Source organism: Diabrotica virgifera, chromosome 1 (assembly GCF_917563875.1).
Source record: "Diabrotica virgifera virgifera chromosome 1, PGI_DIABVI_V3a".
In the NCBI taxonomy this organism is placed as follows: domain Eukaryota; kingdom Metazoa; phylum Arthropoda; class Insecta; order Coleoptera; family Chrysomelidae; genus Diabrotica; species Diabrotica virgifera.
The window spans coordinates 216,145,330-216,161,652 of NC_065443.1; the positions used below are offsets into that span (position 1 = coordinate 216,145,330).

At 31.4% G+C, this 16,323-nt stretch overlaps 2 protein-coding genes and 1 long non-coding RNA gene across 4 annotated transcripts; 2 read left to right on the forward strand and 1 right to left on the reverse strand.

Moving 5' to 3' along the window:
- Positions 1–261: 261 nt before the first annotated feature.
- LOC126892822 (uncharacterized) lies at positions 262–954 on the reverse strand. The gene has a single exon (XM_050662560.1). The coding sequence runs from the start codon at positions 952–954 to the stop codon at positions 262–264; it is 693 nt and encodes a 230-aa protein (XP_050518517.1).
- Positions 955–7,435: 6,481 nt separating this feature from the next.
- On the forward strand, positions 7,436–10,578 carry LOC126882336 (uncharacterized). 2 transcript variants are annotated; one of them, XR_007697280.1, is made up of 4 exons: positions 7,915–8,084; positions 8,280–8,577; positions 8,994–9,955; positions 10,028–10,578. It is a non-coding gene; the product is annotated as an uncharacterized LOC126882336 (long non-coding RNA). The 2 variants fall into 2 exon arrangements; XR_007697279.1 differs by lacking the exon at positions 10,028–10,578 and having other exon boundaries at positions 7,436–8,084; positions 8,994–9,439.
- Positions 10,579–12,056: 1,478 nt separating this feature from the next.
- Positions 12,057–14,305, forward strand: LOC114326412 (testis-expressed protein 10 homolog). Its single transcript, XM_028274772.2, has one exon. It carries the CDS (start codon positions 12,265–12,267, stop codon positions 14,176–14,178), a length of 1,914 nt encoding a protein of 637 aa, XP_028130573.1. The 5' UTR covers positions 12,057–12,264; the 3' UTR covers positions 14,179–14,305.
- The last annotated feature ends 2,018 nt before the right edge of the window (positions 14,306–16,323 follow it).

The following is a 16,323-nucleotide window of genomic DNA, read 5'->3' on the forward strand; positions in this document are numbered from 1 at the left end:
GTGGCATTCTGTTAAGATTATTAAATCACAACATTGTAAGTTATAAGCTTGAAGAAATACAAGAAGTTTATCATGATTTGTTTTTATACCCCTAATATTGAGTAACAAAGTATTTAGTTGAACCTGACCTATACTAATAACACTATTTATAGCACTTGGTTCAATAGTAACTTTTTTATTTTCAATAGAAATATTATCTAGAATATCAGCTTCCATAAAACGTTTGTTTAGAACAAAAACTTGTTTATTTTACTACACCATTTACAGCTTCAAGTCCTGCTCACACAAAATCTTCACCGGAGCCTCAGTTCTAGTTTTTTTTAGTAATATTTTACCATTTCTGGTAAAAACTGAGTAGAAGTTTTTTTGTTTCTTTATCTCCATCGCTTTTTTAAAAAGCTTTTGAATATGTGGCGTCAGATCTTCATTTATGTAGATTTTGCTGTTTCCATTTAGACCACAAACATGAGTGTCAATTCCCTTCATTTGTTTCACTTTTTGAAAAAATTCGATTTTAGTTTTATGGCTACTTAGTTTTACTAGCACAGGTGCATTTTCGTGCTTACCTAAGCGGTATGTTTCACAGATTGAATCAGCTTTAATTTCAATCTGCATTGACCTTGCAACATGTTGCACAACTTCAGTTAGGCTTTTATTTTCTTGCTTCGGTATACCACCTATGATGATATTTTTCTCTATTTTCTGTTGTTCTATTTCATTTATCCTGTTTTCCAATTCTTGTATTTTCAGTGTCATAGCTGCTTTGTCTTCTGTTAGTTGCTTTGTTTCCGAAAACAGCTTCTCAATAGCCTTCTTCTGCTCATCGAATGAGTCAGAAATGTACTGGACCGATTTCTTCAATTCACCAAGTTCTTTATTAATTTCTTTCTTAAATGAGGATAGGTGCTCCTTAAGTAGATCCCCAAATATAGCTTTAATCTTCTTCTCATCCATTTCACTTGTACAGCAGCTTACAAACTCTTTCTGGTTCTTGTCTTTATACACAACTTTGGCCTGCCTTGCACAGCTTGGATGAAAATAAGAAGTGCAATTTTGACAATCCCAGGAACTGACTACGGGCTTTTTACAAGCCTTGCAATATTTATTTTTATTTTCCTCCTCAAATTCTGATAAACTATTTGCTTGGGATCCCATAACATAACCTCACAATCCTTCTATCTAAAAACACTTCTTCTTCATAACCCTTGGCGACTAAGCGAGCTTTTTTCGTGCCATCACTTTTTGTTTTAAATACCCATTTTGTATTTATGATTTGTTGATCATGAGGTATTTTTGTGGCTTCACTCCACGTGTTCATTTTTTCAAGACATTCTAGTTCTGTTTCTATTGCCTGCTTCCATTCATCCTCCTCTACTGCTTCTTCATAAGTTACTGGTGTTGATGTAACTAAGCAATATGCATAATAAAGTTCATAGTCTTTGAACTTCGAAGGTTGTTTTATTTCTCTATTGGAGGAAGTAATTTTGGTATTTTGTAAATTTACTGGTTCTTCATCTTGTGAATTAATTTCAGTAGTGTTTCTTAATGTTTGGACTGTACTTTCTTCATAATTTGTTTCAAATGTTTTCAATTCATTTTGGCTTGGTAAAATTTCCTCAACATTTTGATTATTCGACGATATTTCTGGAGAATATTTATACTGTGTTTCATCGAAAACAACATCTCTTGAAATTTTGATTTGCTTGGTCAGTGGATTCCAAATTCTATAACCAGCACCACTGTATCCAACCATTACACCTTTACTTGCTCTTGGTTCTAATTTACTTTGCTTTGGTAGGTTGTAGTACCATACTTTTGAACCAAAAATTCTAAGTTTAGACAAGTCAAGTCTGCCTAAGTATATTTCTGCTGGTACTTGTAATTCAATTGCTCGTGATGGAGTTCGATTAAGCTGATAAACAGCTGTTCTAACTGCTTCTCCCCACAAACTCTTTGGAAGATTTGTTTCTACAAACATTGCTCTTACTTTGTCTAAAATAGTACGATTAAGTCGTTCGGCTATACTATTCTGCTGAGGTGTGTACCCTGCAGTAAATTCTTGTACTATACCATGTTGTATACAATAGTTTTTAAAATATTTAGAAGACATCTCTCCACCTTTATCCATTCTTATTCTAGATACTCTCCTGCCTTCTGCAGCTAATTTTTCAATATGATTAATAAGATGTGATTCGCTTTCGCTTTTTCTTGTCATTAAATATACAACACTAAAATGTGAGAAATCATCAATAATTGATAAGTAATACTTTTCACCAGAAAATGTGGGATCTTTGGATGGTCCCCAAGTATCAACATGTAAAAGTTCCCCAACTCTAGAGGATTTTTTGTATATAACTTCTTTAAAAGGTTGCCTTGTGGCTTTTCCTTGTTGACACAAGTCACATAGTTTATCTGAATAGGGAAGTCCCAACAATTGTAGTCCCCTTCTATTTACGTGTCCTAAACGTAAATGCCATAAGTCTTTATCGCTATGCTTTGCTACTAAACTAGATTGAAAATTATTTAATTGAAAATTTGCAGCAAATAAGTTACTCTTATGTTTATAGCAAATAAGTTTAAAGTTCTTTTTTCTTATTTCAGCCTTATTTTCTTTAAATACTACTGTGAAACCTAAACTGTTTAGTTTACTGACTGATAATAAATTATATTCTAGTTCATTTAAAATGAGAACATCAATGTTAATAGGAGTTTCATTGTAATAAACTTTTAATTTACCTTTTGTACGAGCCGTCATCACTCTTCCATCTGCTATTTTAATGCCAACAGGCTCAATTTCAATAATATTACTTAAAAATTGTTTATATTTATTGCTGCACATATTCTGTGATGCTCCAGAATCTATTATAAACGAAATTTGGCTGTCATCATTCTTGAGATTTTCAGCTGGTAGGGCTGTGATAAAACTTACTTCGTCTTCGGCTACATGGATATTCTGTTTACCTTGTGTATCATTATTGGCTCTTCTGCCACGGGAATAGTTATTTCCTCGAAAAAATCTCCCTCGATTATTGTTACCTCTATAATTATTATTGTTTTTTCTGAAACAATTGGACACTAGATGGCCTTCAAGTCCACAAAATGAGCATCGGGGTTTTTTATTGTATTGCTTCGTATAAAAAGAGGATTCTTCACTTTCTTGTACATTATTTTTCAGCTTCAATTCTGCATCTAATAATTTTGCTTTAACGAAATCAACAGATAGTTTATCATTTGAAGTTTCTAGGACAGTAATAACGGTGTCAAACGTATCTGTCATTGTCAACAAAAGGTGACATACCTTGTCATCTTCTTCGATTGTAGTTCCAGTCGATTCAAGCTCTCGGATTAAAGAATCGAATTCAACGAAAAATTTTTGTAAATCGATACCTTGTTTATATTTCAACGTTAACAACTTTTTCCGCACATATAAACGAGAAAGAATACTTTTTCTTTCAAACACTTTTTCTAAACTTTTTATCATTTCGAATGCTGAGTCACAGTCACGAATATATTCTAAATGTTCATCTGTAATGCATGTGACAATGATCGATCTTGCTGTTGCATCATGCTTTTTATGTTGATTTTGCTCGTCTCTTGATAATTGTGTGAATTGCGTTGCAGTTACTTCAGTGGTAATAAAATCTTTAACACCTTTGGCATCTAGAAGATTGCCTAATCTAAATTTCCATGACGAAAAGTTCGTAGATGTTAATTGCGGATACAAACTCACGGTTGAATTCGCGCCATTTAAACCTTGGACTGCCATTTTTTTGCGGTCACTCACAACACTGCCGGTCGGTATAAACAGCAACACTAAAAAACTTTACTTCTTATTGAATGTACTCTTGGCATGTAAAACTGGAGTCCATAACCTTTTGGAGAAGGAAGCTTGCCGAGTACTTATTAATTAGGTATATTTACTGGGAGACATAATTCATATGCAACGCTTCGTGACGACCATTTTATTAGACTACTTCAACTGTCAATATTGCCAACCTGATTTACATATACTTGGGGATCAGGATAGCTAACATTTCAATAGTTAAAATCATCTGTCAATAATTGTTCAATATGGAGATTTTAGATAAACAAATTAATGTTGTGTTTGTGTATATTAGTTTTTATTGTTGTGATGGCAGAGAAAAAAGCAAGTTTATAATATTGTAGTGACTTTTTAAATAGTTTTAAAAGCGACAGGTACGTAATAATTGTAAATGTTTCAGTATCCTAATAAAAAAAATTCATAGGTACCTACCTATTTGGAAAATTTAATAAGAACCTACCAAAATAGTATGTAATGCTTTGATTTACATAATTTGATTACCATCAAAATTTCTATCAATATTCACCTTATATATTGTTTTCTTACTCTATGTTTTGTTGTATTTTAATATTTCTTTCAATTCTAAATAATTTCAATTCAAAATTAAAATAATTTGGTTAAATTCAGAACCGTCAAAAGTTTAATCCGTTTAGTTAGTTGATCTACGCACATGATGACACATGGTCTCCCTGGGTAAAAGTTTAAGGTGAATGAATTTCAATACTAACTGCGCTGATAAGCGGGTTCGAACCCCAATGGAAACTTTTATTTTTTTTATTTTTTTTTGATACATTTTATGGTTGTAAGTTTATTTATTATACAATTTTTTTTTCAGAAAATACGTATTTTGTTAAAAAATTTTTCTACATTGTTCAGAAATAATTTGTGGCATTTTTCAATGTGTTTGTTTGTGTGTGTTTTATTCTTTTATTATTTTAATTGTTGGCACTGTTTTAATAAAAATTTTTGAGAAGTAGTAAGTATTAAAATTAGTTTAATATTTAAATAAAATATAAATAAACTGTTTAAAGTTTATTAATTTCGTTGAAATCATATAATAGAAGTATAACTTCTTACGTGCGTACAAAGTACACACACATTCTTTTTTTATTTTTTTTTAATATCCGATGTTTCTCTATTCGCTAACTTCATATGAAGTTAGCACAATGTTTATTTATTTATTTATTTATTTATTAACGGGGTACCACCCAATTTAATATATACACAAAATATTATAATTATCTAGTGATCATCATCATTCTCTTTGCCTTATCCCTATGCGGGGTCGGCTTCCCTAATTGCATTTCTCCACACAATTCTGTCTTGGGTCATATCAATGTTAATCAATAATAATAATTATAATTATCTAGTGATACAATAAATATAAAGATATAGTAAATATGTATGACAAAAATTGGCGATGTAGCTATATAGAAAAAACAAATATTAAAATAATACAAAGTAAATAACAAATATAAATCACATAAGATTACAAATTTTTTTTTAAACACTGTCTACAAACATTTTCCGAAGCGCACAGCAACAAATCCAGGTCTATTCTATTTCCATTTAGAATGATTCTACTCAGCGGAGAATGCCTACCAATGTTAGCACAGTTTCGCTAACTTCATATGAAGTTAGCCAATCACAACAGCAAAATTGGCGGCAAAAAAGCGGCAAATTCAGCACCAACTCGATTTGAATTTGAAACAATATTCGCTGTTGTGATTCGCTAACTTTGTATGAAGTTAGTGAAACATCGAATATTAAGAAAAATAAAAAAGCGGCAAACTTAATTTTTTCCCAACTAATGAGCGGCAAAAAGCGGCAAATTCAGCAACAACTCGATTTGAATTTGAAACATTTTTTGCTGTTGTGATTCGCTAACTTCATATGAAGTTAGCGAAACATCGAATATTAAAAAAAATAAAAAAGCGGCAAAATTCATTTTCCCCATCTAATGAGCGGCAAAAAGCAGTAAATTGTGTTCATATGAAGTTAGCGAAACATCGAATATTAAGAAAAATAAAAAAGCGGCAAAATTAAATTTTTCACAACTAATGAGCGGCAAAAAGCGGCTAATTCAGCACTAACTTGATGTGAATTTGAAACATTATTCGCTGTTGTGATTCGCTAAGTTCATATGAAGTTAGTGAATAATTTGTACCTATATGTTTTGGTTTATATTTTTCGCGCCAACAATCGTGTACGTAAGTATTTTCATATCTCTTCCAATTAATAAATTAATTAATTCAAAAATTAATAAAGGAACGACAAGTCTAGATTATTATGTTTTTTTTTCGAAAAATTATTTTGATTGGATATTTTCACGGTCACCTAATAAAATTTCACGTACTTATTTTTTGTTGCAATAAATAATGTTTGGCTTAAAGAATCACGTATAATAGAAAGTACCATAAAATATCATTTCACTACAATACTAAAACACTATACATTTAAGAAAACTCAAAAATACTCATTCCTAGTTTTGACCAACCATTTATATGGGCCATTCCACGAACATACGCCTGTTTTGGATTACTTCGACCAAACATTCCGAAATGCTACAATTCACGTGATACAGGTGGTCTTAAACCTCACCATATATCACCAAGGGGGAGGGGGGTTAAAAAATGCCAAAAAAACATCACGTGATTAATGGACGACCCCTAAGAAGTACGAAAGTAAATGGCGCTAATAATTATTCCAATAAACAACAATGTAATTTGCAATTTACTTTCGTTCTTCTTATTTTGCACAGTAAAATATTCGTTGTCGAAGTACCTAATCCAAGACAGGCGTATGTTTGTGGAATAGGGTATACCAAAAGTGAACGTTTCTTTATATTAATAATATTTAACAATAGTAGACTATATTAAAAATCAATCGTTTGAACATAAATAGAAATTTTTGTCTCAAATTACTACAATTCTACAGAGTAACCTGTTTTTTCCCAATTTTTCCCGTTTTTTTTTTCGATATGTTAAATCTCTAGTCCAAACACAACTCTAATTTTTTGTTGCATTAGAGGGTAAGGTATTGAAAAAAAAATATTCAGAATACATTTTAGATCCATATGCAAAATTTAAAAAAAAATTATTTTAATATTTGAAAAATTGCAATTTGTTGGTGTTTTTTCATTTAATTAAATAATATTTTAAAATTTAATAAAACATTTTAACCATGTAAAACTTACATTTTTTAAAAATTTCAAATTACTTTTACTAAGTGTTTTGCTACTTTGCCTACTACGATTTATAATATCAATATGACGACAGTCTCACCCTTGTAAGTTGTTTTAATATCTAATTTCACAATTATTATATCTTTAATATCATTTTAGCGTCCCTGATGATGTTAGTGGCTACTAACGAAATATAGGATTCTATTCAGCTGTCTACTCAATAATTTTTGGTTATTTGATATACAGTGAGCACGTAAAGGTTGGAATAAATTCATTTTTTCATAAATGGGTGATTTTGTAAATAAATCTGGAAACAGGTCAATTTTTATTTTTAAATTATGATGTTTTGGCATATATATCATACCAGTGACGTCATCCATCTGGGCGTGATGACGTAATCGATGATTTTTTTAAATGAGAATAGGGGTCGTGTGATAGCTCAGAGAGGTTATTCAATTAGACTAAGTTTTCACTCTAATGGCATATAAAACAACATAATGCTATTCTACATCCCACCAGAATGAAAACAATGGGAACCTTCTCTGGTTACACCTCCGAGGCTTCTACAATTTGCAAGCCATACGGATGCTGAGACTAAGGAAGATGAGGGAATTCTACAATTTACAATTCACGACCTATCTGCTCAGCGCGGTAAAGTTCCAACGAGAAGGGAACCATTCTAAGTAGTAATGTCTAAGAACCGTGGATTCACACCAAAACCACAGCATAATAAACGAAACGTTTGCGTTTTCTATGCTGTGCCAAAACAGAGTATAGGTTAGGTTAGTGCTATCTTCGCGGGAGAGATTAAATGTCCAGCAAACGACGGCAATGTTGCCAGATTCCTTTTAGCGGGAATTTTAAAATTTTATAGCAGTTTGGTTTTAAATTTGACAGTTCTGTTTTCTTAAGTCAAAAATCTTAACCTTACTTTTACAAGTGATTAGGATTATTATTATTATTTTATTTACATGTAATTTGAAACAATAAATATTGAGCTGTGTCATAATTTCAAACTCATTATGTTGCAGTCTTTTCCAGTTGATTAGTTGATAAAATTTCAATTCAAAAACTTAGGTAGGTACTGTAACTTCCACATTATTATTTATTTTTTAAGTATTAAGGCTGATGTTGATATCAAAAATTTAGATTTCAAAGATAGTTTTATGTAGGTAGATACTAATAGAGTAATACTAGATAATAGATTGGATACAAAGTAAGCTGTAAGTAGTATAACTGCCCATGTAATCACCTGTTATGTTGTTTTTTTAGATTTGCACTGTATGGATGGCACAGGAAGAGAACAAGACTACAAGAACATCTTATTATGAATGTATATGTATGTGATCCTCAAAAAATTATTTTACAAAACAAGATAGAGAAAGAGCTTTAAAATCCCAAGGATCCTGCAAAATGTTTATTTGGTGTACTAGTCGAATAATAGTATCTAAAAATATTGAAACTATTTTAAAACACATTACGGGCATGAGGATGATATAGAGCACTTACATAAATACCAAAATCAGATAAATATCTCTTCAAAGTTTATTTTGAGACTTTCTTCAAAAATGTAGGTAAGTAAAATATTTGCATATCGACGGCGGAAAGGCAGGACTTCGTAACTGAAAAAATTTTATAGCATGAGTTACTTCAGTTTTCGCTTTAGAATAAGTGTATCGGCAGCTATTAAACAGCGATTACAGCTGGGAAAGTTTCCGGAAGGCTTCCAAAAGGCTTTCCCAGCTCTAAAAGCTGTTTAATAGCTGCTGATACACTTATTCTAAAGCGAAAACCGAAGTAACTCATTTTATACAAATTTTTCAGTTATGAGGTCCTGCCTTTCCGCCATCGATATACACAATATAATTTAAAACAAGAATGTTACCACTAAACCACTTTTTAAATATTACTCATGAATATTTACTACAGTTTACAATTTCAAACTAGTGTGTTTGATTCTCCTATACCTATATTTTACTTTTTTAGTAAACTTCAGACTGTTCAGGATAGCATAATAGCATAGGAGGCGAATTAAAAAGAATTGATTTACTTACAAGAAAAGATATCACAAACATTAAACTCTCTTATGGCATTGATTTGAAAGATGGGTATATGTACAATGATGATGCAACCAGTGTTTATTTTTGGGTTGAATGCTTACAGACTCATGTCCAATATTATTTTACAAACAACAGGGCATACTAATGGATATTCATTCTGAATTTAACATTTATGATTTTTGTCTTATTTTCCTTAATACTGTGCCAAAAGAAAATGTTAATTAAGTTTGGTAAATCCTTTATCGCAATCGATGGAACTCATGGGCTCAATTCCTATGACTTTGAACTTATGACAGTATTAGTAAAAGATGAATTTGGGAATGGATTTTGTACTGCTTTCTTATTTTCAAATAGAAAAGATACCTACTTTAATTTACCAATTTTTTTAAATACATGTCTGTGTTGGTATTATATGTATAGTCAAATGTTTTCATATCAGGCATAAGCGACACCTTTTACAATGCCTCGTCAAATGTAATGGGTATTGCTCCTAATAGACTGTTAAGTGCCTGGCACATAGATAGGGCATGGTAAGTAAATCTTAATAAAATATCTGATTCTGAAAAAAATCCTATTATGTATACAAGATGTATTAATGATGGTTTAGAGAGTATTAATAGCTTTTTGGGTAGACTTCTAAGTGATGTAGATACATACAATTTTAGTAAGTATTTCCAGTAGAACTACTGCAATAACATCCAACAATGGGCCTATTGTTATAGGAAGGGGTTGTGGAATTAATACCAATATGACCATTCAAAATTTTCATAAAATTTTGAATAAAAGGGTATCCATTAGTTGTTATCAGTTAAGTTTAAAACTTGGCACTCATGGAGAGCTATACCATAATATATAATAGGTATATCTCATAATATTACACCTCATATTGTTCACTACAGTAGTAATGAGTGAGCCTGCATACACAGAACCATAATAATATATTATAGTTTGTGTATGCAGGCTCACTCATTACAATAGTGAGCAATATGAGATGTAACATATTATAGTATAAGTCTCTGCATGACCAGATTAACATGTTTGGTCCCCATCTCAAACAAGCTCCACTTGGCAGGTACCACATACTTAAATCATTTATTTAGTTACACAGTACTACTCACATAACTTATGTGTCGTCAGTACCTTCCGTAAAACCTTCGTCACGTAAAGCCATACGTCATGGCCACTGAATGTGTTAAAGCTTGTTAATGTAGGAGAGTTATACTAAAATATATATATATATTATATTGCCTTAAATAGAAAAAATATCTTATTTAAATTGTATCCATGTAGTTTTAATGAAATTAATTGATTAATTGATTTAATGAAATAAACCTTTTAATCAAAAAAGTGTTGTTTACTTGTGTACACCCAGCCATATCCTGATCATAGATAAATAATATAGTATTACCGGATCCTGATATGCAGACTCCAATAGGGCTTTTCATCGATTGTCATTTGTTTCGAGCTTCTGTCATGAGTCACATAATATTAATGTATCTACGTCATACGTCTTTGGTTTGTATCATTGGTATATACCAATAACGTACTACGTAGATACATTAATATTATGTGACACATGACAGAAGCTCGAAACAAATGACTGTGAATTAAATGCCATATTGAATAGGGCTTTTCATTGATTATCATTTGTTTCGAGCTTCGGTCAAGTGTCACATAATATTAATATATCTACGTCATACGTCTTTGGTTTGTATCATGGGCAATATCAATAACATATGACATAGATGTATTAATATTAGACAACACATGACAGAAGCTCGAAACAAATGACTGAGTGAAAAGGCCTATATCGTGTAAATACAAGTCATAAAGATGTCTTTCTACGGTTAAAATTTCACAGCCTAAAGACATCATTTATGTAACTTCTTAAGCCGTCACAAAATGACTGCAATAAGAAAATAGAATTTATTAACTCTCCTCGCCCCCAGGCAAAGTAAAGGTGCTAGGACTAAGAATGTTTTTTTCAATTTTTTTTATTTTGCGGCTTTAACGCTTAGCTATTTAGCCAGATACATGATGAGAATTAATACTATTATAATACATATTAAAACTAATTCAAATTACTAGTAATTTTATTAATATTCTGAATAATTATGTAACCACTTAATACTAAAATAAAAAAGTGTCCATCTATACTATCCCAACACATTTTCACCTTTGAAATCGTAAATTTCCATTCCCATTAAAAAATAATTTGTACTGTATATTTCTTTTGAGCTTCATTTTTTTTTTCAAAATACTGCAACATGAGTTTTAAATTATGACACAGTACAATACTTGTTTCAATATTTACATGTAAATAAAATAATCCTAATTACTTGTAAAAGTAAGGTTATAAATTTAAGAATACAGAACTCTCTTTTAAAACCAAAGTGGCATTATTAGACTAATTTTAAAATTCCCGCTAAAAGGAAAAAGGTAAATCTGGCAACAGTGCCGTCGTTTGCTGGACATTTAATCTCTCCCCTATCTTCGCTATCATCTTCTTTTTTATATTATGAATATTTACGGGTCGCATAAGTTTTTTCAACTGTCATCAATACGACTAACTTCACGCGTAAATTTGATAATACGAGAATTATAAAAAAATATGCATTGAAAATTGAAATCCAGCATCAGCTTGGTTTGGGTCTCGCCCGTTTTCGCATTTCTGTATTATTTTTCTAGTGACATTATTGGGTGTGAATCATAGAGAAATAACAACAAGGTTATTTCTTGTTGTTATTTCTCTATGATTCACACCCAATAATGTCACTAGAAAAATAATACAGAAATGCGAAAACGGGCGAAATAGAGAAATAACAACAAGAAATAACCTTGTTGTTATTTCTCTATGATTCACACCCAATAATGTCACTAGAAAAATAATACAGAAATACGAAAACGGGCGAGACCCAAACCAAGCTGAAGCTGGATTTCAATTTTCAATGCATATTTTTTTTATAATCCTCGTATTATCAAATGGGTATCAAATTTACGCGTGAAGTTAGTCGTATTGATGACAGTTGAAAAAACTTATGCGACCCGTAAATATTCATAATATAAAAAAGAAGATGATAGCGAAGATAGCACTAACCTAACCTATACTCTGTTTTGGTAAAAGGCACTAGTAGGAGAATGTTTCTTTTTTTTATAAATTTTAATTAAGTTAAAATATATAGTTTGTTCTGTTAAAGATGGGCAAAAATCACAGGCATAAAAAGAACTTGAAATCCGATAAGGCTAAGGTACATCTGAAACAAAGCAAAACAAAATTTTTACCAAAAGGTTTAAATGAAACCAAAACAGTCTATAAAATAAAACCAATTGTACTTTCCCAACAGCTGGTAGAGAAAAGTACAGATGCTCCTTTAAGTAAGAGAAATTTAGACATTAAAGATTTGTGCAGTAGATTAAGCCATTACAATGAAAATGTTCGATATACAGCATGTGAAGAATTAGCAAAGATGTTCAAACAATTTTCGGAAGAAATTATGAAGAATAATATGTCCGAAATTATACTAAAAATATGTAGTTTAATGACTGATATGATAAAAAAGGTGAGAACTGCTGCAGTGAAAGTAATTACAGTTGTGCTAGAAGTGATTCCCTCAGAAAAATTGGAACCTTTCTTTAAATATTTTTCTACTAATATGTGCTGTGCCATGACAAGTATTCATCAAGGTATTCAAGAAGATTCCCTTAAATTTTTGGATTGTTTTTTAGTGAAAGATTGTGGATTTATCTCTAAAACATCAGAAAAACTACTACCAGATTTTTTCAGATTAATTTCAAAATTAAGAAGTGAAAAAAATATAGGACAGGTATTAACATTGAATTTGGGAAGTAAGATGACTACTTCTACATGGAGGATTAATGTTTTAAGTAGATTAAATTTGATATTTGAATTAATTTTAAATAACCAGCCCTCAAAAGAGCAAGAATGTGTTTACAGTAATGCTGAGGAGAGCAATACATTTCCAATATATAAACTTAGCTTCTGTGAGGCACTCAATAATCCAGATTGGTCTCTTTCTTACAATTCGGGAAGTATTTTAGATAGTTATCTCCCAGAATTAATTCCCATTTTTTATGAAATCTGGATGGAAGTTTCACCACGAAATAAAGTTAACAAAACGATTTATGAAAGTACAGATTTGAAAGATGAAGCTGCAGCCATTTTTAATTATATTGTAAATTCCACATATTTATTGTGGAAGTATGTACAAAAAGAACATGCACATTTGAAGGACATTTTTGTGTCGAAAGAAGCAACCATGTTTTTAAATAACTTACTATCCGGTTTTCCTTATGATAGAAGTGACAAAGAAATACAATTGAAAAGAGTTAAGTCAAATACTCATCAAAATATAGATCCAAATTGTGTTAAAGAAAACTTAATCATTTGCTACATATATTTTGTTTTGAATGCAACGTTTAAGAGAAATTCTGCTAAAGTGGAGTTGGAAAGCATTGCAGCATTCCTTAGTAAATGTTTACAGACTAAAAATTATATAAACAAAACTAACATTGATCATTTCCTTGAATTTATATCAATTTGTCTGGGTGAGCATTGCTCAGTATGGAAAAAATCAAATGTAGATGCTCGCAAGCTTTTAGAAAATGTGATCAATTTTACACACAGCATAGAAGTTGCTGAAACTAGTAGGATAAAAATGATTAGTATATTAGCAGACTTTGTAGACAATCCGTATCTTTCAAAATCCAGCGGGTATCAAGCTTGGCTGTCATTTCTACCAAAACTATTGCTTAAGCCAAAAATAACAGATGTAGAAATTGAAATTCTACTTCTGCTAGCTAGAAAAGGTAATGTATCTTTTCTGACGGGACTGCAGACGAACATGGTGTGCATATTAGAAAATTTGCCTTCTCTTGAATATTCTGTACAAAAGAAATGTTATATAAATTCTAACATAGATGTATTAAGTACTTTAAAGTGGCAGACTGCTTTTCTATTTTATTACATGAAAGATATAACTTGCCCAGAGTTGCACAACCTACTAAAACATTTGTCTTCTTTTATCTCTAAAAACGAATGTAATATAATTAAAGAACAACTAATTAGATGTAAGGGAAACTGTAATTTGTAATTTTTTTTATTTGTTTATTTTACGCAAGAAGAGCATGTATATTATTATAAAATTTATGTAGATAAATATTTTATTTCCTAGAGATTGTTATATTAAGTTTGTAATAAAGTGTATGTTTAAAATGCAATTTGTTTAATAATTCTTCTTAGTTCTGGACCTCGGAGGTTAACTACACTATGTTGACATGGTGTTTTTTGAATAAGTTTCTTTAATCTACTTATTTTATTAGTTGGATTATACAAATGGGTTATATATTATCATTAAAATATAGTCATATTGTCTTTCAAGTAATTATGGGATATATAAGATTTTTATTAACATCCTAAGTGCTCTAAACTTTGTTGCAAACACACGCTAAACACAGTTGCTCGAAATGACATAGTGTAGTTTACCTCTGAGGTCCAGAGTTAACACGGTCTGTGCAGATGGCATACATGTGAGCCACATGATGCCTTTCATCTATGCCGGACAGCGCATGTATGCCATTAATTATACACATTTTAAATATGTATTTTTTTTGTCAGTCATGAGTATAAGTCTTAGGATCAGACATGCATGCAACATGTTAACCTGATGCAGATATTGTGATATCATAAAGCTATTAGTTGGTTTTTCTAATTTTCCTCCATTTCTCTCTATGGTCAATCATTCTAGTCCATTCTGACAATGGAGTGCCAATAGTAGCAACAATATGCTCTGTGTATCATATGGCGGATCTACCTAGACTTATTTTGCATTCTACCATTTCCTGGATGTTAAGTTTTTCATGATCATTTCTTCGAAGCATGTGCCCAAAATAGCCTATTTGTTACCATGTTTGTGTTCTTAATATTTTCTTTATATTTAGCTGGTTCCGTATCGATTCATTTGTTGTTGTGGCCACCCATGGTATTCTCAGCATTCGTCTACAACAGTACATCTCAAATACATCTATATTATTTTTATCTTTCTCCATGAGGCTCCAGCATTCCGATGCACAAGTAAAAACTGAATCAGTCTCATTTTTGTATCTATAGTTATTTCATGGCTTTTTCAAATTTTTGTTAATTTTGTTATAGAGCTTTTTGCATTTGCTGACCAGCCCTTTATTTTTTCAGTACATACGCCTTTGTTAATTATTAAAGAGCCCAGATACATAAATTTATCTACAACAATATTGTTTATCATCATTAGATAATTTTGATTGTGGTGAGCCCTGTCAATTATCATGATTCTCGTTTTGTCTCTGATTATTTTAAGACCCATCGTTAAGCTGACTTCTTCAATTTGTTTTAGCGGGAGAATTAGTTCAACCTCTGAACTAGTGAGGATGTTTTATCTTCTTCATATCTCAAGTTGCAAATCTTCTTCCTGCTGATATTGGCACCAGCGTCCCAGTCCTCAGTAGCTTTCCACATTATCCATTCACCATATATGTTGAACAGAATTGGGCTTAGTATGCAGCTTGCCTAAAGCACTGGTTTCCTCGAAAGCGGCACCGACAAACAGCGACCGTAGCACTGCAATGTATTACGTCAGATTACGGTGAAAAATTCAAGGTTTTTCACTGCGGCAATGGAATGTGCAAGCTCAGCAAGCGGTGGCTTCCAACGCATCCTTGGAAACCAACGCTATTATTTTGCATGGTACAGTTTTTTATGATGTCATTCATCGCAGTGTTACGATCGCAGTAAAACTTTCTGTTAGTTCCCCATTTATTAACTGCATGATGTTGATGTTTATTGTATAGGCTTTTAATTAGCAATATCAGACGATTCGGGACTCCAATTTCAGACAAAACCTGCCACATTTTATCTAGTTATCGAGGTCGAAAGCTTTATTATAATCTATGAAGCACATATATGTTGAATTCTCTGGATTTTTGAAGATATTCTTTAGCGGCGAATCGATTGAGGATAAAATTTGATTGATCCGCGCGCATGCGCACACCGACAGTATCATATTAGTTGTTATACGGGCTCTGATTGGGTGTTGAAATTTTGAAATGATCTGTCAATAATTGTTCAATATGGGAGGTTATCGGTAAACAAAAATATTGTATAATATTAGTTTTTATTGATGTGTGGACAGAAATAAAATCAAATTCATAATTATAGTGACTTTTTAAATAGTTTTGAAAAGCCGCAGGTACGTAATTCTAAATGT